The sequence below is a fragment of the Chaetodon auriga genome, chromosome 13 (genome assembly GCF_051107435.1).
Source record: "Chaetodon auriga isolate fChaAug3 chromosome 13, fChaAug3.hap1, whole genome shotgun sequence".
Taxonomy (NCBI): domain Eukaryota; kingdom Metazoa; phylum Chordata; class Actinopteri; order Chaetodontiformes; family Chaetodontidae; genus Chaetodon; species Chaetodon auriga.
In genome coordinates, this window is record NC_135086.1 from 11,367,009 (window position 1) to 11,389,807 (window position 22,799).

Sequence of the window (22,799 nt, forward strand, 5' to 3'; positions counted from 1 at the left end):
TTTTTTTTATCACAGTCCAAAGAAGGTAGCATTTTGTTTGACTTTGATTTGGCAGAAATCACTCAGACCCAAGTGATTCTCGAGTTCTGACCTTCATTTTATTCTCATTTGTTGTGTGAAATCAGATTTTTAAGATTGTTGTAAAAACCAAACTGGAATGTGGAGAGGGTTTTTTTTTTCTTGCCCCGAGCTTTTAACTGGAGAAATCTGAAGAATTCACTAATGTGCAGCTACAAGAGGAAGGAATTCGTCTTGTGACTAGATTTAAAATCTAAAGCTGAATCTTGTGGAAGAACAGGATTAAAACAGTGCAGGTTTGGGTCTGAAGCTAAAAGGCCATGACTGTATTTCATATTGGATTGTTAGAATGGTTCAAACCATTTAATGGGTCCTTCCATCTGAAAGTACTTGTTGGTGTGTGTTTGTTTGGCTCGTGTGTGTTGTCCTTTCTGAGCCGGTGAATTACTGCCCTCTGGAGGCTTGTACTAGTCACTGCGCATCAGCAGTCACCTTGATGATTGTGTCTCGTGTTTTGTGCTCTGATTGGACGCTCATGAAACATTTTGTTCTACCTCATTGTGTGTTCACCTGCCACTCAGACGCCTGTCTCCCAATCAGATGCAGGATTTTAAAAGACCCCATTAGGTTTGAAAGTGGAGCGCTTGACTAGTCTTGGGGGGATTAAGACAGTGTGGACCAAAATGGTTTCACGCTGCAACTGTAACGACAGTAAAATCTGTGTGTTCATGTGAGGGGTTCTGACATTTCACTTCAGTCGCATCATGCACAAAACCTAGCTGCAAAACAAGAACACGACTGTCTTCAGGTTTTCGTATTTTCTGTTCTATATCAGACTACCACATTTGGGATTAACAAGATTATTTGGATTCCCTGGAAATGTCCTGCTTATCTTTTTTTTTCTCTCTCTCTATAATGATTTTTGAAGTGCAATTTTTTTTTAATCCTCATGTGCATGGAGTTGGATCTTCTCTGCTGTTAAACGCCTGCATCTGCGCACAGTGCTAGCTAGCCTTCTGTAGTGCTCCCTGCCCAGGCTGAGTGATATGAACATGGCGTGCTTGTCTGCATGTTTAGTGCCCTGCAAAGCACTGCTGTTTCAGATGCGTGAAACGGCCAGCGAGCCAAACCCAAGTCTCATCCTTGTCTTTGCCAGATGTGCCAATACACATCCTCTCCTTAAGGAAATCTTTTTCTCTCCTTTTTTTTTTTTTTTTTTTTTTTGCTTGGGTGTCTTAAACTAAAATGCCTATTTTTTTCTGTTTACTGGTCTTATTTTACGAAGAAAAAAGGGATGTTTGGACGTATGGCTCAACGTGCCCTTAGATGCAGCTTCACCTATTTTTTTGCCATGAGTTTTCTTGTCACTCATCACAGGTGTGTGTGTGTGCGTGACACGCTGTACTCTCACAATCGTTGCTAAGCTTTGCCGTTCACATGTAAAAGCAGTATATTATGTGTCTGTGTACTGTAGATGTCAGCTGTTGTATTGCATCTTCCACGTCTTTGCTCACGTGCTTGTTTAAAACGAGGATGAATGATAAATGTATATAAAAGCTCAGTCTGCAGTGAAAATCCCACACACTCACGCTCCCGCTGTGCTGGAAACCTCCACAGCTGCTGCTCCTGCTCCCGAGCGAGTCCTGCGTGCGCTTCAGCCTTAAACATTTCGGGCCAAAAAGCCCCGTTCGTCGGCTTTTTGGCCCTCGTGTGCTCCTCCTCCTTCACCTCCTCCTGCTGGACTGGACTGTGGAAGGAGAAGAGAGGAGAGCAGCTACGGTTCACATTCTCACCCGGTCCGTCTGCTGTCATCCCCGTGCTGTGTGGCTCACAACGAGCCGGGTTCCCATTTGCTGTACTTTGCTGTGAGTTGAGTGGCACCTTTTTGCTGTTTTAAAACTGGTGACGTGTTCATGTCATTAATATGAGTGCCCCTGACCAAGGTTACCAGCAGCCATGTTGGTACTGTATGTTGACTTAGAGTAACCGATAGACAAATATCCCTCAGTGTCTGGTGTTATTTGCATGTGACCGGGGCGGGAAATGAACACCAGTCAGTGGATGCTGATAAAACTTGACTGGGGCTGGAATCTGCCATCCATTGTGGGAGAGTAATGAGCCCAGAAATCCACATCAGGTCCATTTACATTTCAAAACAAGTCAAATTTATGTGATTTTTAAAAGAAGTGAAAATTGTGCTCGGTCAGCCACTGTTGCTGGTGGATAAAGTTCATTTCCCGTCCTGCATGTGATAACTGTGGGCTTTTGTTTTCATACAGTATAATGCACTTTAATCCATCCACCTCTCCTCAAGATAGTTATTGAAATGATATATATAGATGTGCAAATGTGTATACACTCAATGCAGGGTTTTAGTCTCTTTAAAGTAGTGCTTCTATGTGATGTCACATCCAACACAATGCTATTTTTGTTAAAGTCTAAGGGTACAGCTATTTATTATATTTTCTTTTTAAAACCAAAAAAAAAAAAAAAAGTTATGGAGTCTGGAAGGTCTCAGGAGCTTATCAAAAAGCCACATTTTCAAAACGGCAGCACCAAAATTTCTGTTCTTGAAGTCAGAATTGATTCTATGCAACATTTTTCCCCCCTTTTTCTTTTTGGTGTACCGGTGTTCAGTGATCCTAGCTGGGTGGGATGGGGCAGATGCATTCGAGCTGATTTTTTTTTCTTTAAAGGTGCAAGGCCTCAACAGTGTCCCCATTCAGTGATTCTGTTTATACACCCTGTTGCGGTGCTGCAGAGCGAAGGACCTCTCTCGCGTGGGTGATATGAGAGGACCATCCATTCGTCGTCCAACTGCCCTCACAGACAGAAAGCCACACCTGGACTTTCGGTGCATGTTTGAGCCCTTCTGTCAGTTTGCTGCTCTGTGGCTCAAAGACGTCAGTTGGTGTATGAAATACAGATTATCAATAACGAATCTCATCTAGATGCTTCGAGGGAAGCTGCTGGACCATGTGATAACACTGTACTGTTGATGTTGTATAAATGGAGAGAAAGACTTATTTTAAATCTTGTAAATAAAAAATGTACAAAGGTGAAAGCGAGATGAATATAAAAAAAAAACTGAAGATCAGTCTGAGATGTAGAGAGAAATTAATCTGTATATTGTTGAATAAATATTGTGCCGTAAGGGATGCGAGTGTCTGTCTGCTTTGTATGTGCTGATCATGGTCACAGATCACCACAGAACTGCTCAGATAATGAAGATCCACACTTCAGTGGATCATGTGACTAATCCATGGTGGGGTGTTAGTTTAGATAAAAAGGGTAGAGACAATAAAATAAATAAAACTCAATAATAAGAAACAGTGGAGCCAAAGTTCTCTCAATTTCCCCAGGTCTCCTGAAAAAAGAAGCACTTCCTGGCATTGTGATTTCATTATGGGTGGGGGCTGGAGGGGGGGGGGGGGGGGGGGTGGTTAGGCGTTATGATATAATTAGAGCCAATTAGCGCTAAAATTAGATTTAGAGCAAAATGCAAAACTTTGGTTTTCTGGTTCCAGCTTCTCTTATGTGAGGCTTTACTGTCTAGCAAGATCATCAACTGAATATCTTTGGATTTTCGTTTGTTGATCGGACAAAACTCAGTCATTCATAATGAAAATAGCTGCTAATTGCAATCTTAGTAATAATATCAGCATATGTGATCATCAAATAAGTGGGAAGAAATTTATTGCAGTAAGATATGAAATCTGAGAAAAGCAGGCAAATACTTCACTGTAGAAATTCCCACACAGCTGGTTGCAAGCGTGTAATCAGACCTGTGTGCAGTGGTGATGTGCTGACATCTAGTGGTGGTAATTGAGAACAGCGCTCTGTGCTCAGCATGTCAATCAACCGAACCTGATAAATAAATGGCTCCCAGCAACACAAATAATCCATATCCCCATATTTGCCTGTGCAAATTTCCGTCATCTCATCTGTGTTTAGCCACCAGCTGATGAGAGCTCAAACTGCAGCTACACCTCTGACCCCCACAGCAACAGGTGGGCCCCTCACCCTTCAACTGGCTACACATACCACAGCTTTTACAGCACGGAGTTAAGCATGAGAATGATTATTTAATGACCTACACAACTGTTTTGCTCTAACTACCCAGTTTTACCTTGCAAGGACCAGCATAACTAAGATATTGTTTTCAAGTAGAGAAATTATGTTGACACCTGAAACACCTGACCGCCATTGGACCGTGCTGACACAGTTTTCCAGCCTTTTGCTCTCTCTGCTTCTCGCCGTTTCCAGTGCTGTGATCTGCCTGCATTGTTTGACCTTTTACCTGTTTTTGAGTAAACATGCATTTCTACCTAAGCTGCTTGTCTCTGAATCTACATCCTGGTCCATTTCTGGTTATTTACTGAGCATTTATGCTTAGCTCTGAATAAATACAACTAATTCATTTGGTGTGAATGAATGAATCATAAACTTAAGCAGCTGCAGAGAGCCAAGCAGACCTCTGATCAGTAACAAGATCCCTAGCTGAATACTCTGGAGGTGTCACCTGGCAACAGGTACTGTAACGCCTGGAGAAGAACATGAAACATAGCTTGAACACACCTGCAAGTGTGTGTTTTTCAACCTCCACTCCACGCTGTTGCTGCTGTTTAAAGGGGGATGTTAACCACAACGAATCAAACCTTAAATGTTAATTTTTTTTCTTAAAGTTTGAAAATGGGCGAGCCTTCCTCTCCTCCACCCGGGGCCTGAAAACACAGACAGAAAGGTAGGTGAATGAAACGCTCTCTGACCTGTGAATTAAACTGGTGAGCCTTCATGTGTTAAACTCAGATTTTAAGACACGCATACTGTAAATCACTGTACTTTGGTTTGGTGGTAACGGAAGCTGTCTGGACAGCGGATTATCTTTTTTGACAGACGAACTGAACGTTTGTCGTTGCAAGGGGAGGAGGTTGGTATCGGTTTGAGAGGTGGAGTCATAGCAGTGCAGTAATAAAAGGCAATAGCAGCCTCTGTGACCATTTGGGATCAGGACGGACTTATTGCCATGGCCGAATCATTGGGTTAGTGTCTTCTTCAAATGTGTGGTACTGCGGGTATAGGTGTGTGTGTGTGTATGTTGGTGTGTGTGTCCTGCTGTTCCAGGGCCCTCAGTGAAGAAAGACAATGCAGAACAGATCACATGTCAGCAAGTTAAACATATGTCAGAATAGCCAAGTCGCAGTGTCTGCAGGTTTTATAGATTTTGAGTCTCATCTGACTTCCTCCACCAGAAGCTCTGCTTACGTCATCAAGCAGAGGTTTTTTTTTTAACTGATATTTGTCTTTCTGTTTTTTTTAATCTTGCAGTCATGCTACCAAAATCAGAGAATAAGATTCATCCGGAGCAAGTGATCGAGGAGCAGCAGCAGAACACCCTTCACTTTAATCAAGTGGTTTCTCATTTTCAAAAGGTGAGTGTTTGCCGTTGATTTGTGAAGCAACAGTCTGATTATTGTTAAACTATCACCAGCGTAAGGAGTCAGGATATTTCATTTGCTATTAAGTGTACATAAGTGTTAATATAGGAAATATTCTCCTGGCTGTAATATAAATGCACCGTAGAAAAAGACAAAATTAAAGCAGGATGAAGATTTACAGGTACTTTGTGAGGAGAAAACAGAAGCTGGGGTGTTTTGTTAATGTTGGATTGCTCATACTCTTACTCATACTTTTGGACTAAATTTGGCATGTAATTAATCCACTCTGAGATAATGCAGTTATCTATCGATCCAGATCTGCAGCCCAGCTGCTGTCTGTGCTGTAAGTGGAAGGTTAAGTCAGGTTTCAGCAGTCAGCTCGGCTGGAGTTCAGCTCTGACATCACTGATGCAGCACTGAGCATGAGCCAGCACCCACAGGACTGACTGCAGAGACTCCTCTCTGCTGCCATGCTGTCAGTTCTCAGCAGGCAGGCTCTTAGGCAGATCTTTGCACCGTAGCTCCCCATGTTGCCTCCAGGATGGAGGAAGCTGCAGAGGTGAAGTCGCGGCTGTTTTACGCTCTAGCCATCAGCGCAGCCAGACCCACTAAGGACCTGCCTGTCTCCCCTTCCTTCCAGCGCCTCGCCTTCGCCTCCTGGGTCAGGGAGAACATCCGCAAGAAGGAATGCTACTTCTTTGACAAAGGTGCCAGGTAGGAGAAACTGCTCTGTACTGTGTTGGTTTGCTGATGAAAACATGAACTGACCTTGTAGCTACTGCTGCACAGTAATACAACAGATACCGTAGCATCTGCCTTCTGTCGTGCTGATGTGAGAGGACAGATCGCACATCAGTTGAATCCATTAGTGGCTCCCAGTGCTTGTCACTTTTCTCAAACTGTCTGCTGAGTAATTACATCTTGTTTTATCTTGTTCCACTTTACTACATGGAAACAATACAAATACTAGCTTTTGTCTGTCCACCAGCGATGATGTATGCAAGTGTGACTACTCAAAGACCGATCATGTGGATGAAGCCATCAAGCCAGAGGACTTCGCCGGCGAGTCGTGGGACAAACACAGACATATCCACGAAGTGCCCACTGATGCTTTCGGAGACATCAGCTTTGGTGGTTTGGGACAAAAGACGGGCAAGGTGAAACCACCCTTCCTCTCCATTATGATAACACTATGTGAGTGCATGTAACCGTGTGCCTGTGTGTCTTTATCATTGCCTTTGCGTCTGTGTTTTTATGTCCATTCTCAGTATGCACGAGTGTCCACGGACACCAGCCCTGAAATCCTGTACCGATTATTGACTGAACAGTGGAAACTTTCCCCTCCAAACCTTCTGATCTCAGTGACCGGAGGAGCCAAGAACTTCTATCTGAAGGCTCGTCTCAAGAACATGTTCCACAGAGGTCTCATTAAAGTGGCCCAGACGACAGGTCAGCCTGTGTTAGATGAGCGTATGAGATGTCAGAGTGTACTGATGATTAGCCAGTCTGTGAAAGTGTTTTATGAGTTCATGTGTAGTTATGGAGTGTGAGCGTCTGCCATCTCTGTCACCTACTCTCCTTTCGCTCCACCTTTGTTCAGATTCATGCAGTCAAAGGTTTTATGGCATGCGGTCAAACACACTGTTTACTGTTTGCTTCAAAGGACCATTCCTTCTTCCTTTACTGCTAACTAATCTTATTGGCTGTGCTCCATTTTATACTACGACAGCACTTTGCAATCACTGGCAAAAAGAAACTGTGTTTACCCACAACAATTTACCAAGTGTTCATGAGCCCATGTAGTATTTGTACATACTCTATACTATATAGCCAAACAAATAATACATGTACAGCAGTATTGATTTGGGACATATGCACAGGTGCATGGATCATCACCGGTGGTACACATACTGGTGTGATGAAGCATGTAGGGCAGGCTGTGAGGGACTACGCCCTGAGCAACTCTGCGCAGGGCCAGATCGTGGCTATTGGAGTCGCAACATGGAGCATAATTCACAACAGGGATGCTCTGATTCATCCGGAGGTACGATAACCACATTTACACACATGGTTTGTCTCTGACTTGTTGCAAGATTAATTACCTGCACAGCATACAGTCTTCTCCTAACTTCCTTCCTTCCTCTTCTCCTCCTCCGCCTCCTCCTCCTTATCTGCAGGGTTGTTTCCCAGCCCACTATGTGCTGGACATCAATGGCCAGGGCAAGCTGTCCTGCCTTGATAACAACCACACCCACTTCCTGCTGGTGGATGATGGGACCCACGGACACTATGGTGTGGAAATTGAACTGCGTACCCGCCTGGAGAAATACATCTCTGGAAAGCGGCTTGGAAGCAAAGGTTAAAAATAGCTGAAGCAGCGTCTACAAGAGCAGCATACCATTACAGATAACATCTCAAATCTGATTCTATTCATCTGTCCTGCTTTTAGTATTGATTTTTTATTGTCAAACCTCCAGAGAGCAGCGTGACCATCCCTGTTGTGTGTGTGGTTTTGGATGGAGGAACAGGCACTCTGAATGTGAGTCATCAGTTTTCTGTCTGTTTGTCTCTGTGCCTCCGTCTGGTCTGACCGTATTGTGTTTCTCCTCTCAGACCATCTATAATGCCATGCTGAACGGCACACCGTGTGTGATCTTGGAGGGCTCTGGCAGAATAGCAGATGTGATCGCCCAAGTGGCAGGACTGCCAGTGAGCCGGGTCACCATCGCCCTCATCCAGCAGTTAATGAAAAAGTTCTTTGGCCAAGAGTATGAAAACTTCTTCGCCCGCGACATCATAGAATGGACCAAGAAGGTACGAGAACATGCTGACGACCTCAACGTCTACTGTCTTTTTCTCACAAATAAGAGTCAACACACAGCTGAGACTGATGGGACCATCATTAGTTTTGCATTTAATCATCAAACCAATGTATGGGACAAATTGAAATTTGGACCTGATGATGCTAGATGAAATTATTATTATTCAGTCTCTGGGGACGATGAATGTACCCCAGAGACATTAGCCATTGTATCTGGTGTGATTTTAAATGTTGTCTTTGTGTATTATTTTAGAGTCTTTTGCTCTGTGAAGCACTTTGTAACTTAGATTTTAAGTGCTTTGAGTGCTATACAAATTAAATTTCAAGTCCTGCATGTCTGTTTCCTGTGCCAGATTCAGGACATCATCAGGATGTCTCACTTGCTGACGGTGTTCAGAGTCAGCGAGGACAATCACAGGGATGTGGACGTGGCTATTCTTCAAGCACTTCTCAAAGGTGGGGCTTTGGCTTTCACACGGATGCTCAGCACGTGACTGAAGCCAAACCAGGCAGCATTAAGCATGAAGATAGAGAGGCTTGGTGCCAAACCAGCTCTTAGCAAGTATAATGTTACAAAGTGACTGGGAGGTAACACATATTTTCATCTTAAGGATTGTCTTTCTCCACAGAAAGACATTACAGCCACACTTAGCTTCAGCTCTTCTTGTTTACGTATTCTTCCTCATGATGTTCCTGAGAAACCCATTTAGAGCAAGCTTAATGCACGATGTTATAAAAGTATACTGAGCCAAAGTGCTCCAAATGACCCTGGATATTAGCTTAGGGCCCTGATCATTACCATTCTTGCGAAACTGCTTGGCCCGTAATTTCCACTGAACTCCATTAACAATGCAGTACTGAAAATGTGTTTCCAGGCAGTCGCCCTGCTCACTCATCAAGGACATCCGCTGTCCTTCTTCGCCTGAGGCCACAAAAATCATAGTAGAAACTTTGTTCTTGGGTAAAGCCTTTGTTCTTGGTGCTTGACAGTGCAGATAACATTTTATGGTGTTCACCATTATCAAAACCATCGAACAGAGGCTGTGCCATGGTACAGCATTAACGAGGTGTAACAAGTGGTTCACTCATCAGTTTGTTCCTAAAAAAGAGGAAATTGATCGTCAGCACATTTTATGATTGATTGATTGAAGTCAATTATCAAGCAAAAACACGCCAAGTATCTCTCTACTTCCAGCTTTTCAAACATGAGGATTTGCTGCTTTACTCATTCATACATTTCTTGCAATCAACAGACTCACTATCATCATCATACAATAAAAAGTGCCTTGATCCAGCATAGTGGTTGACCTGTTGTCTTGTTTAATCTCTGGTTCATGTGAGTGTCACATAAGTTGTGTCACAATGGCTTCTCCTCTCAGCCTCGAGGACCAGCGAGTCACTGGGAATCGACAGCTGGAAGAGGCAGCTGGAGCTGGCTATAGCCTGGAACCGAGCGGACATAGCTGAGACGGAGATTTTCACTGAGGAGAGCCAGTGGAAGGTGAGTTCGCCTTTTATACAAACATACCATAACACCAACACCAGCAGCAACATGTGTTGCAGACACTTGACCTTGTGTTGCAACCCTTCATGTTTATGAGATAAGATTATCAAGTGTAATGGTCCGACAGGGAAAACATGGAGTGTGATCATATTGTAACGTTCTTTGTTGCAGTCCTATGAGGAAATAGCAAAGAGTCTGAGTGAAAGGCAACTTTTCTACGGTGTTGCTCTGATAAACTGTACGCATTAATGTCCGGCAACAGTCAAGCTGTCTGCTGGGATGCTCACTGTGCCTTGTTCTACTGGCTTGTTCCCATCCAGTCCAGTGACCTCCACTGGGCCATGTCCTCAGCTCTGGTGGGCAACAAGCCTCAGTTTGTGAGTCTGCTGCTGGAGAACGGCGTGAGTCTGAGGGAGTTCCTGCAGGGTGAGGAAACTCTGTGCAATCTCTACAAACAGCTGCCCAGCTGCTTCTTCCTCCGCAAGCTGGCCAAGCGGGTCCATAGCTCTCACCGCAACAGGAGGCTGGCGATCGGCACCAGGGCTCGAGCTCGCTCGGGCGAAACGATCTCCATGACTCACGTGTCTGACGAGGTGCGCCACCTGCTGGGCAGTTTCACCAAGCCCCTCTACTCTCCAACCCCCACCAGAAACCACGAGGAGGATTCATCCGCATCGGTGAGTCATGTCCTTACTTATCTCTGGTTTCTTTCAAGTCTCATCTTAAAACTTTTCTTTTTGTGAAAGCTTTTGGAAACGTTTAATCAAACTTTTAGTATAATAACGTTTAAGTATAATTGAACAGCTAAAAATCCAATTGTGTCTGGTCAAAGTTTTCAGAGTGGGACATGCCTTGAGAGGATTTGGACTTATGACATCAGCATTTCTGAAATCCGTCCTTTCTCCTCTAGCTGTCTAATTATGAGGCAGATTCTCACACTGCACTCAGGGAGGATGCCGCTGAAGCTCAGAGGGACCTTGGCAGAGACCTTTTCCTTTGGGCCATCGTCCAGAACAATAAGGAGCTGTCTGAAATCGCCTGGGAGCAGGTGATCCAAACACTTACCTTTAAAGTTTGAAAAGGCTTGTTTGTGTGTTGTGCGTAAGCGGCCTTGCATCTTTCTGTATCTGTTTGTGCACAGTGTAGAGACTGCATGTCCGCCGCCCTGGCCGCCAGTAAGATCCTGAAGAAAATGGCAGAGGAAGGAAGTGATGCAGACGAGGCGGAGCAAATGCAAGAGCTCGCCAATCATTATGAAAAACACGCCATTGGTATAATACCACAGACATAATGAGTGGCTTTACTGGTGTAAAATATAGGGATTTTACATTTTAGCATTCATTGTGTGTGTGTGTTACAGGTGTGTTTTGTGAGTGCTACAAGAGTGATGAAGAGCGGGCTAAGAAGTTGTTGGTTCGTGCTTCGCCGTTTTGGGGAAGGACGACTTGCCTGAGGCTGGCACTGGAGGCTGATGACAAAATTTTTGTCGCTCAGTCAGGTGTTCAGGTAGAGCAAGCTTTTACAGCTATCTTCAGGGGCTTTTATAATGTATAGGGTGCATCTTGAAAACGTGAGACTTGAAAAATTTGCCATCTGTTTGCACTATAATGATGAATGGGAGTTTCATTTTGAGGCCCAGATTTGAGTGTATGAGTTTCAGCACGACGCAGTCTGATAGCACATCTGTCTTGAAGGCTCTTCTGACGCAGATCTGGTGTGGCGAGCTTTCGGTGTACAACCCTGTGTGGAGAGTTCTGGTCTGCATGGTTTTCTTCCCACTTATCTACACTGGCTTTCTGGTTTTCAGGTGAGTTTCGTCAGCTCACAACTGTCCCATATTTAAGGGGCTTGCACACTGTGTATCGATGAAATAAGACACAGGTCACATTAAATATGATATTTATGAAAGTGAATGCAGATTTGTAGTATGGGGCAGCTTTTAAAAGGTCAGACAAATGCCCTCTCGATGTGTTTCCAAAGCACATACTGGGTTCCAAGAGCAATATTTTGCTTTCTAAAACCACAAAAAACTGCAAACTTATTGAATGCAGCAAAGAGAACAAGTCAATACAGTCAAAGCCAAACTGGGGCAATCTTGACTTGTTAAATTGAAGCAATGAAGTGGAACAGCGGTCAGAAGCTGACGCTCACTGAGGGGGAGAGAAGCTGCTCCCCACAACTCAATGTGAACACACTGATTCAGCACATCTGTAACACAAGCCCAACAAAGCTGCTGCCAGTGGGGCCCTTTGTTCACCACTCTTCTAAAGCCATTGCTGAGGGATGAAACCCCCTGGAACCCTGAGCGCTGATGAAAAGTAGTGCTCTGATAAAAATGTCATTTTCTCTTGAGTTCAGATCCAAGATTACTTTTGGAACAAGACAAAATATGAGGTCTCTTTCCAACAGTATCAGCCATCTTCTCAGTCAGTCTGGCCCATGAGTGTCCAGCAACAGCCAAGACACCCAAAGGCCTCATGATGTTCCCAAATTAACTTAAAATAATAGTGCGCAGGTGTCAAATACTTTTCATCTTTAATTATTTCTAACCACAACTGATTCATGTTGTTTGTCAGTTGTGACGCATTATTAAAAGCTGCTTTTTGGAGGGTTTAAGTTAACATATCTGAATCTATTAACATACTTGCTTTTGTGTTATGGTTTCTTCTAACTCTCTCTAGACGTGACGAAGTCATCCAGAGAGAAACTGAGAAGAAGGAGGAGATCAAGACGGTGGAGAAAGTGACAGGAAGTACACTTCGAACAAATTCCCATAGCCTGTGAGTAGATAGTTGCCTGTGACAGCACATGAGTGTCTTCACTGAGAAACCTGGAGAGACTGTGTAAGAGTTATAGACACCTTGATATTTAACATTTTTCAGGTCAGTTAGGGGGAAGCAAGAAATGTCCCAAATGTCACTTGAGAAACATAGTTAGACAAGTTGTCTCTGACCACAGGGACCTTTCTGTCCACAGGAGCTGCACCAACCTGAGGCCCCCGAAGCCTCTGGCCAGCTGGAGCAGAGTGTCCTCCCTGTACAGCTCCCCGCAGGTCAAGTTCTACTGGAATATCGTGTCTTACTTCGCCTTCCTCTTCCTGTTTGCGGTCGTGCTAATGATCGACTTCCAGAACACACCATCTCCTTTGGAGCTGCTGCTGTACGTCTGGCTGTTGACTCTGGTGTGCGAGGAGGTCAGACAGGTGAGAGATGGCAGCAAGGACGCATGCACTGTGCAGATAATGAAGCATGAATCAACACATGCTGAGGTCTGAAACTGCTCCTTTTGTCTGTGGGCTGAACACCTGTTTTGACATCATTTGACAAACATTTGGAAGGAGCAGAGCTGCTCTGGAGATGAAAATGCTGAAATTAGTGGAGGAAAGCCTCAGCGGGCAGAGGAAAGATCCACTGTTTTCAGGTGTAAAATGAAAAAAAACAAAACAACATAGACAGTGGCAGGCTGTTCGTCCTTAAAGACTCGCAGATCTTTAGAAGTGTTCCTGATGACTATGTGAGGCTTTCGGGCCTCTTCCTCATTATGTGTGTATGTCCACAGCTAAGCTACACAGACTTCCGCTAAATGTTGAAGACAGGAATTGGCCTTTGAAGTCTTTACTAAGTATTTGTGAAACATCGATTCCACAAGAAGGAAATATATTCACCACACACACAGCACCATCAAATATAATGAGGCCAAATCTCCATGTGGAGCCGGGATATGTTCGCACACGTTTTGTACTATACGGCTTTGTGGGCAAAGCACGTATTGGAAATTTACCACAAGTTGCAGGATTTTCTGCTGGATTTTCTGCCATTGAATCAGGCTTTCACCATCTGTAGGGACATGCACAAGCAACTGCATCAGTAGAGCAGCCAACAGGCATTACAATATGCTGAAAGATTATTATGGAAATGTTGCCCAATGACGCCAAAAAAAAAAACAGTGGCTACCCCAAAAATCAAACAAAAGACAACATGAAAACAACAAAAAACAATATAAGAGAAAACAAAATGACACAAATATTATCTTTCAGTTTAAATTGCAAGATTATTCTATTGCAAAATAAAAAACGGATAGATAAATAAATAAGAATGTTAACAAACCAACAAGTGTATGTTGAGGTGAGACAGAATATGACAAAATACTAGATACTACTAATAAAAAAAATAGATTAATTAAAATGTAAATTTTAAAGAGGACTGGAGTTGAACTTTTCCTTTATAAGTCAAATGCCCCTAAAAAACACTACTGCATGGGGCCCCCTAGTGGTTAGGAGGTTCTTTGGAGTCACTTCTAATGCATATATGGAAAAATGGCCCAAACTAATATTATGACATCACACCATAATCAGAAAGGAAGAAACAGCAGCCTCTGTATCCAGAATAGGCCTATTCTAAGAGCTGTTTATAGTAGCACAGTACTAAAATCTCAAACTGCCAGTTTTAATTTGTCTTTTCTATCTCAGCTGTTTCATGATCCTGATGGCTTTGGGTTTCGTAAGAAAGCCAGAAGGTACATCAACGAACGGTGGAATATATTAGATGTTCTGTCCATCGTCCTCTTTGTTATCGGCCTTGCATTTAGGTAAGTTTCCTTCCTCCCAAACAATCATTTTAGACCGTGGAAGTGCTCTCCAAGTTATCTATGAGTCACTGTGTTTTCCTATTTCAGGCTGACGACTAAGCTCTTCTATGCGGGTAAAGTCCTCCTCTGCATCGATTTTGTGGTCTTCTGCCTCCGTCTCATGGCCATCTTCACTATCAGTAGAACCCTGGGGCCCAAAATCATCATCGTCAGGAGGATGGTGAGGGAGCTACATTCAAATATAAGGAAAGCCGATCTGATGTAACGTGGGAGCAACCGCAGAGCACAAAGTGCTACGCTCCAACTCACCTTTTATCTAATGCAGAAAGAGGCTTCTGCATCACTGGGCCTCCATCTGGTGTCTGCAGACGAGATGTGCACTTTGTGTTAAATATGAGGTGTTTTCTGAAGTGTTGCAGCTGCTCTGTTTGTCACCACACTGGGTCTCAGTCAGCCAAGCCTCTAAGATGAGATGTGGGTTCAACTGTTATTCCATTCTTGCTTTTTCAAAGAGCCCGTAACTGCTTGTGCAGAGATTATATTTGGAGCAACAGGGCAACCTTTCAGATACTGAAACTTGTTACTGCAAAAGAACTTCAAAAGAACAACCTCAGAAGTTGTTCCACAGCAGGCTTAAAACAAAGGGGGATCCTGCCTTTACTGTTTTAGCTTCAATAGCTTGTAATAACCTTCCCTTCAATATCAGATCAGCTGAGTCAGTGTGTGACTTTAAAAAGCTTTTAAAAACACATCCGTACAGCCTAACATTTGTATCATGTCTTTCAAATGTCTATTTCAATCTTTCAGTATTGTTCTTTTTAATAAGTTTAATATTAGCAGTCGTAGTATTTATACAGTACATTACAGTTGTTGAGTTGCAGTACTCAGATATGTCCACATTTTTGTCCTCCAGATGATGGACATGTTCTTCTTCATGTTCCTGCTCAGTATCTGGGTGGTGGCGTACGGTGTGGCCAAACAAGGCATCCTCATCGACAATGACAATCGGCTGGACTGGATTGCCCGCGGTGCAGTTTATGAGCCGTACCGCATCATATTTGGGGATTTTCCCATAAATATTGATTGTGAGTGGAGATTGAAAATTACTTGACTTGGTGGTTTTGTGAAAAATGAGTAAATAATAATCCTTTGTGTGTATGTAGTGTCAGCAGGAAAACACTATTTTTGCCCTCTGCAGATGCTGCATTTGACATTGGGTCCTGCACCATGAACGGCACTGACCCCCTGAAGCCCAAGTGTCCTGTGCTGAATGAAAACCAAACCCCAGCCTTCCCCGAGTGGCTCACCATCGTCATGCTTTGTATTTACTTGCTCTTTGCCAACATACTGCTGCTCAACCTGCTCATAGCGATCTTCAAGTGAGTTCTCCTCCACATCCTTGTGTCTTCGTTCAGTCCCGGTCGTGTGAACTCTGTCTCTGTTTGTGTTCCTGCGCAGCTTTACATTCGAGGAAGTCCAGGAGAACACGGACAGAATATGGAAGTTTCAAAGATACGAGCTGATTAAGGAGTACCACAGCCGCCCCGCTGCGCCCCCTCCTTTCATCATCCTCAGCCATCTTTACATCTTCATCAGGAGCATGGTGCTGCGCAGGTCGCCCATCATAAGCAATGAGTTCAGTAAGTATTCATTCATTTCTGCCTGTGCTGAAAGGAGACTTCATGGTTCCATACAGCACTCACTTCATCACTAGCCAAGTCCTTGAAGAAAAAATATCATTTTACTAGATCTGCTCTCTCATTTGAGAGCTTTTTCCATGCTTAGGTCACACAATAACAACTAAGCCATCTCCACGAGAACCGAGTCTGTGACGGACAGTTGTTGTGTCCACTTGCTTATGTGCAGTATGAAGTAGGGTAGTGAAAGAGCATGTGACACTGTTTTTCAGAGAACAAGCTTACTGAGAATGAGGAAGAGGAGCTGTTGTCCTGGGAGGCCTTGATGAAGGACAGGTATCTGCTGTCCACGCAGCAGCAGCAGAGTCAGAGCATGGAGCGACGCATCCTGGACACGGCCCAAAAGTAAAATCCCACAGGAGTGAAGACCGGTGTAGCTGCGTAATAATCAGACAAAGTCCTTAAAAAATTTAAAGCATTTTTACAGCTTATGTAGGATTTTTTTCTACCCCTTCAAGGTCCTGCCCTTTAGGCCAACCTAACGTTAAAACCGCCCTACTCAGTATTTTTGTACTAATAATGGATCAAGTGGCCTAGTGTGGTGTGTAAATATGTCACTCATGGGGGGAAAATTGATGTTTTGGCCAATATGTTTCTTCAGGTCGATACCATTTTCATGTGTGTCCGTACAATATGAAGCTAGAGTCAGGAGACAGATTATCTTAGCATAAAGACTACAAAAGGGATTTTGTTGCATTTGGACAGAGCCAGACTAGCTGGCTTCATCTGTTGCCAGTGTTTATGCTAAGCTAAGTGGCTGTAGGCTGTAGCGTACTACTTAACAGTCTGTAAGGTCTGATAAGGCTCAAATTCCTCTTTGACTAAATATATACAGTACATGACATTCAACAGTCTGAGAGTGATATTCTAATAAATGGCCTAAACTCACAGTGTGCTTGTTTGTCTCCTGAGGGTTACGACCATAAATGATCGGCTGGAGAGGGAAGAGGAGATGAGCTCTGATGCTGTGGTGAAAAGACTGGCCCGACTGGAGGAGCAGGTTGTGACCTGATTTTTGGTTAACACTAATGTTGCACCTGTGTCTGTAGCATTTCACATTAGGGAGCGAGGCACGATGCAGAAATGAGACGACACACACCCTGATGCACCCATGTGTGTTTGTTGAATTTTATTTCCAGACGTCCCCAGTGGAAAATCTGTCATCTTCATCGTTGCGTAAGCAGCCATCAGAAGCATTTGACCCACTTTGATTTTGTCTCGTCAGGTTGTCCAGTCAGCCAAAGCCCTGCAGTGGATTATGGACAGTCTGAAATCTCATGGTTTTGCAGCAAGAGAAGCACCATCACTGAGTCAGCAACCAACTTCCTCTTTCATCATTCATTTAAATATTTCTGCCATAATTTTCCAAAAATATTACACGTCAAATCTCCCTCATGTTTGCACTCGCTTATATTCTTCCCTGCAGCATTAACTTTAGATGAGTCCCCTGACATGTATGCCAGTACATCAGAGAAAGAGGACAGGTTCCACGTGAACGCCCGTCAGTTCCACTACGCAAACAGCAAAGTCACTCGCTTCCCTGTGCCTGAGGAGAAGGTGCCATGGGAGGTATTTCACATGCATTTCCACCACAACAGGTCCTCAGAACATCACTGCATAAAAACAGCGGTTTGAGTTTACTGGATCCAGCTGGGTTTCATGTCCCCTCTTTTCAGGTCAGCTTCAGCTCATATATGCCAAACTATTACGCCTCTGAAGACACTAAGGACCATGTGGACGGGTATGTTTTTACCAGGAGAAAGCCATAATGTTTGGTTCCCATTCGGCTTGGTGTGTGGATATACATCACCTTACCTCTTACATTTCGTTTATTCTTTCTCCTCACAGATCAAAATCAGAGGCCTTAGATAATTACAGGTACGAAGTTAAATAAGCTACACAAGGCATCAAATACCACTTCTAACCTTACAAACATGTCTTGATGGCTGATGTGCATCTCATCTATCATTAGAAACCCAGGAGGGAGGACGGGCATCAGTGGACGAGGTGCACTAAGCCACCTGGGTCCAAATCTGAACGTAGATCTTGTGCTGACACGGTGGGTCATATCATGTCCTTACTTTTCAAAACATTTCACCACCTCTGGGTTACATGGCATGATGACAGACTTTGACAATGGATTCTTAGGTGGAAAGACAGCAAGAAGTCTATTTTGGAGTACCTGGAGGTTTGTTGTGAGAGGAAGGGAACCGTGGCTTTGCCTTCGGTGAGTCCAGCTGTTTCTTCACGTCAGGGTTTTTCTTGTTTTTTGTTTTTTTTCCTAAACTCTCTGTGATGTTCAAATAAATGTGCGGTTCTGTTGTGATTTTGAAACCTTCAGGGACCCGTCCAATCTACCAACCACTTGCCAGAGACTCTAAAGGGAATCATGGGAGAGAAACTGTATAAAAAACTAAATGAAAAAGTATCAGGAGGAAGAAAGGTAGGTCTGGTCAACACATTGGTTTTCGCTTGTAGGGTCGAGCTTGAATGCTTCCAGAGGGAGTCAGCCATGAGTTCAAAACAACAATAAATTCAAAGAAGATGTATGCATGTGGAAGCAAGAGCAGGAAGAGCAACAGGAAGAGCAGCAGGAAGAGCAGCAGGAAGAGCAGACACGCGATGGCAGAAAGTTGAAACTGAAGGAGACTGTCATTGAATTATGATTTTTAATGTTGTGTTTTATTCTTCAGTGGAACATTTTTCAGCTCCATTACTTGTGTCAGTACATGTGTTTCAGTGAAAATGTTTCCTTTTTCAATCCCAATCTGTGTTTTTGATGCCAGTGTTTAAAGTCACTGTTGTAGCCCCATACAGCCCCTGTGTTATTTACAGCTGGGAACAGGCCAAGTTACATGTTGCTGAAAAAGCCAGTATCTAATGCAACAAAAGACCTTTAATACCTGTTGGTATCGTAACAAAAACAACAAAAAATACACAGTTAATAATTTAATCAGAAACAAGGAAGACTTGTTGAAATATAAAAAGAAATCTGGTCTATAAAATGCCTTTGACAATGATTCGCTGTTGATTTATAAAACACTCTGACATTAATTAGGAGCCATGACAGTAAAAGCTTGATCACAATGAGACTTGAACTTTGAGCGGGACACAACAAGGAACCCTTTGTCTGATGACGTGGGAGGCCTTGAGGTACTGTGAGGGATTAGGAATCCAAAATAGCCGCAAGGTTTATGGAAACCAGCACTGAGTGTGTAGCCGGGGAACCTAAGTTCAAGAATGAAGTGAGTCATGGTTATGATTTTCTTGACACTGAGGACCGTGTTGTTTCTGACTGCTTTACTGTGTTTTAGGTGTTCGAGGGTTATGTGGACGACTGCAGGAACACAGATAACGCCTGGGTGGAAACCACCGTCCTGAACATTCACCTGGCCGAAAAAAGCCAGGTGATAGACGATATCAACAACATGGTGAGAACATTATCGTTCTAAAATACGTAGAACATCCAATATGCTTCACTTACATGAAGAGCTCGACTGACGGTCTAGGTTTCCTGATTTTTTGGGACAAACTTCAGGTCATGATTCCTGCTACACTGAATATATAATTACTGTTTTGTGATTGTCTCCCTTTCAGGTGATGAGGGGCCACAGCGGCCTTCAGTGGCAGGAGGTGAGCGGCAAAACCAGACTTGACTCAAACCAAAGAGAGTATCTGCGGCAGGTTGCAGAGTTCCACAGCACGAAGTTCTGATGTTCGCTCTGCTGTAGCTGTAAACGTGACCCTCGATCCGCAGGTTGTCCTCCGCCTGCGCATGTGGCCTTTAGCTATGGCTGATGTAGATTAGTTCTGTTGCACTGAAAACACACAAAAAGACTGAAAACAAGACACTATGAAGCCATAATGTCATGCTGCTGAAGATTTTTCAATCATTTGCACAAATGTCACAGGACAGTAAGCTGAATGTTTCGCCCAGGCACTGTGCTGTATGTTAGCATTCATATGTGTTGGGATGTGATGTTTTTAAGTTTTGGGCCCAAAATCAGGACTCAGACAGGGAGATTTTGCAAAAGTTCAATGTTATTTTATTGATGAGAGAAGGAGAGGAGGAGAGCTGACCCACAGTTAGGTGATGCTGTGTGAAGAAGGCAGAGAGAGCTGGAGGCTCTGAGCTCTGAAAAAACTTGTGATGAGCTCCACCAGTGGATGGGTTGCAGGTGTGCAGGGTGATTGGCAGGAGGAGGGACCAGAGAACCACACCTGAACTCACAGCCACACAGACGGAGAGAACAAACAAGAAAACAACAAACACAAGGGAGGGGTAAACAGCAGAAACACAAGGAATGAGGGAGAGGCGCATGTGGACCATGACGGTAGATGAAAACACGCACATCAATATACAAGCATGTGTTCACAAAGTGGTGAACCTCGTTCCATCCTTGCTTGTGAACGGCTGTGCCTTTCCAGGATGCCCCTGCATAAATATTGTGCTTTTTGCTCCACTACTTTGATCTGATGGTTTAGTCAGTATTTACATTCACAGACAAATGCAAACCATCATCTTACAGCATATAAAATAATGCAGTAGTATATAAAGTAGTTAAAAAAGCTCTCCAGCTCTGCCAGCTGCAATATTTAATGCTGCTTAAAGGGTGATGCATCAATAATAATAATAATAATAATACAACATGACTTACAGTATAAAATAATATAAACTTCTGAATGGGACCATACTGCATAATGAGGACTTTTATTTTTGTATATTTTGCTACTAATATCTCTGTATTTTTACTTAATTTTGAATGCAGGAGTTTCATTTGTAATGGAGCATTTTTACTTTGTGGTACACCACTACTGCTTTTATTTCAATAAATATTCTTCTGAGTACTTCTTCCTGAACTGAAATACTAATATCTGCACAGTTTTCCTGTATTTGTGTATGTATTAAATCACGTGTAACACAATCAAGCACTCTTTGCCTTAATCACTAATAATAATTAAAAAAAAAAAAAAACGCGACCTAAACTGAATTGTCTTGACTTCTCTTGGTGTTTAATAGTAAAGCCTTTGTTCTCTCACATTGTTCTGCAGAGGAATTAAACTCACGCTGATCACTTCTGGATTTATCTCAGTACAGTGAACTCATGCATACTCGTTTGTTATCTGTAATTGTCGACAGCGCTTTTGTCCACCTGCCAAACATGCAGCCTTGCAGTAGTTTCGGAGCAGCCTCTGCGGGCGCTCATTGGCTCAGGCAGAGGTGGCCAGACGGCGCAGTATCGGTTTCACACCCTCCTTATTCCGCCGCTGCTTTTCTTCATGCAGATAAATCAATCATTACTGCAGTCAGTAAATCAGAAATCGTGCTCTTACTTTGTGAACATATACAGAGACTTTAATGTGTAGTCGATATGTGGCCTCATGAAGTGATTGTTAAGTTCCTCCAGTTACTTGAATGAAGACGTTTAATTGTAAAGATGAAACTCTGTAAATTCTGTAAATAGTTCAGCTCACCTGTAAAGTGTTTAGTTTAATTTTTACTTTCATACCTGCACCCTCTCTTTATTGTTATTATTTGTCCTGGCACAGCGCAGTTGATGATATACAGAAGCTATTTTTAACCACAGCGTCAAAGAGGAGAAAAACGAAGAGTTCTCACTCTCATTACACTTCGTGATACCACAAATAGCGCCACAAAGCGGATCTGCTGTTGTTCTGGACCAAAATGTATACAGTGAAAAGATTTCAACCAGTGTTGTCCGATTATTAGTAGATTAGTTAAACACATCAACTGGGTTTGGCAAGACTGTTTTTTTTTTTCTTTTCTTTTAATCAAATGTGCAAAAGCAAATTTGTACCAATCAATTTTTGTATATTGGAGAAACATCTCTGCACAAGTACTGCACTTTCCATTTTCTGCTACTTTACACTTTTACTTCACTACATTTCAGAGGCACATATTGTAGTTTTCACACCACTATGCTTATTGGATAACTTGAATTACTTTGTAGATTATAAATTAAAAAAAATAATCAATCAATTAATTGTTATGCGCTATTATGGGTTAAGATCGGCTCATCCTGGGGGAAAATTCACAAACTACACAGCCGTATATGAAGTAAATAAATGAGTCCCAACTTTACCAGCTGCAAGATTAACAGGATATACACTTCAACACACCATTAAGTATAATCCAGAAATACAGGATATTATTATTCAAAAAAGGGCCATACTGTATGATGAGTACTTTTACTTTTTATCACTTAAGTTTGATGCTAATGTACTTTTACTTAAGTAGATGTACCTCTTCCACTACTGCTGCATATTGTCCCAGAAGCTGCACATTAGATTGTGTTCACAAAACTTCTATATATTATACTGTATACTAATACTATAAAGTATACATTATGTATGTTTGTGTATACTGCATTACTTTTGCTAGTTACTGTAATAATGAAGACATTAATAAACATTAACATTTTCACTTGAAATGACAAGTTAAAATGACAAAATCAAACTGTGCCAATGGACTCTGCTGCCAGTTTGCACTGTGAACAAAGCAAACACAAAATGTGGTCAGAAGCAATTGTTGTTCCTAGAAAATAAGCACTGGTTTGGATATATGACATGCAACTGTCTGTGGTAAGCAGACAGTAGATACCAGCATAATTAAATATATATTGGCGAATATAAAGATAATAAGTCCTGGAGTCAAAACCTTACTCAAGTAAAGATACAGAAATATTAGCATCAAGGTTTACTGATCCCACCCA

General features: G+C 42.8%; 1 protein-coding gene across 1 annotated transcript; it reads left to right on the forward strand.

Moving 5' to 3' along the window:
• The first annotated feature begins 5,997 nt into the window (after positions 1–5,997).
• trpm2 (transient receptor potential cation channel, subfamily M, member 2) lies at positions 5,998–21,032 on the forward strand. Its single transcript, XM_076747652.1, has 32 exons — positions 5,998–6,170; positions 6,445–6,613; positions 6,725–6,905; positions 7,337–7,500; positions 7,634–7,814; positions 7,934–7,995; positions 8,070–8,270; positions 8,631–8,733; positions 9,657–9,778; positions 10,102–10,458; positions 10,692–10,829; positions 10,923–11,052; positions 11,142–11,287; positions 11,476–11,588; positions 12,463–12,561; positions 12,758–12,983; positions 14,250–14,368; positions 14,456–14,588; positions 15,282–15,453; positions 15,567–15,747; positions 15,827–16,008; positions 16,278–16,410; positions 16,978–17,065; positions 17,291–17,375; positions 17,492–17,634; positions 17,742–17,806; positions 17,914–17,943; positions 18,038–18,124; positions 18,214–18,292; positions 18,407–18,508; positions 19,380–19,496; positions 19,663–21,032. Exons 1-32 carry the CDS (start codon positions 5,998–6,000, stop codon positions 19,777–19,779), a joined length of 4,398 nt encoding a protein of 1,465 aa, XP_076603767.1. The 3' UTR covers positions 19,780–21,032.
• Positions 21,033–22,799: the final 1,767 nt, after the last annotated feature.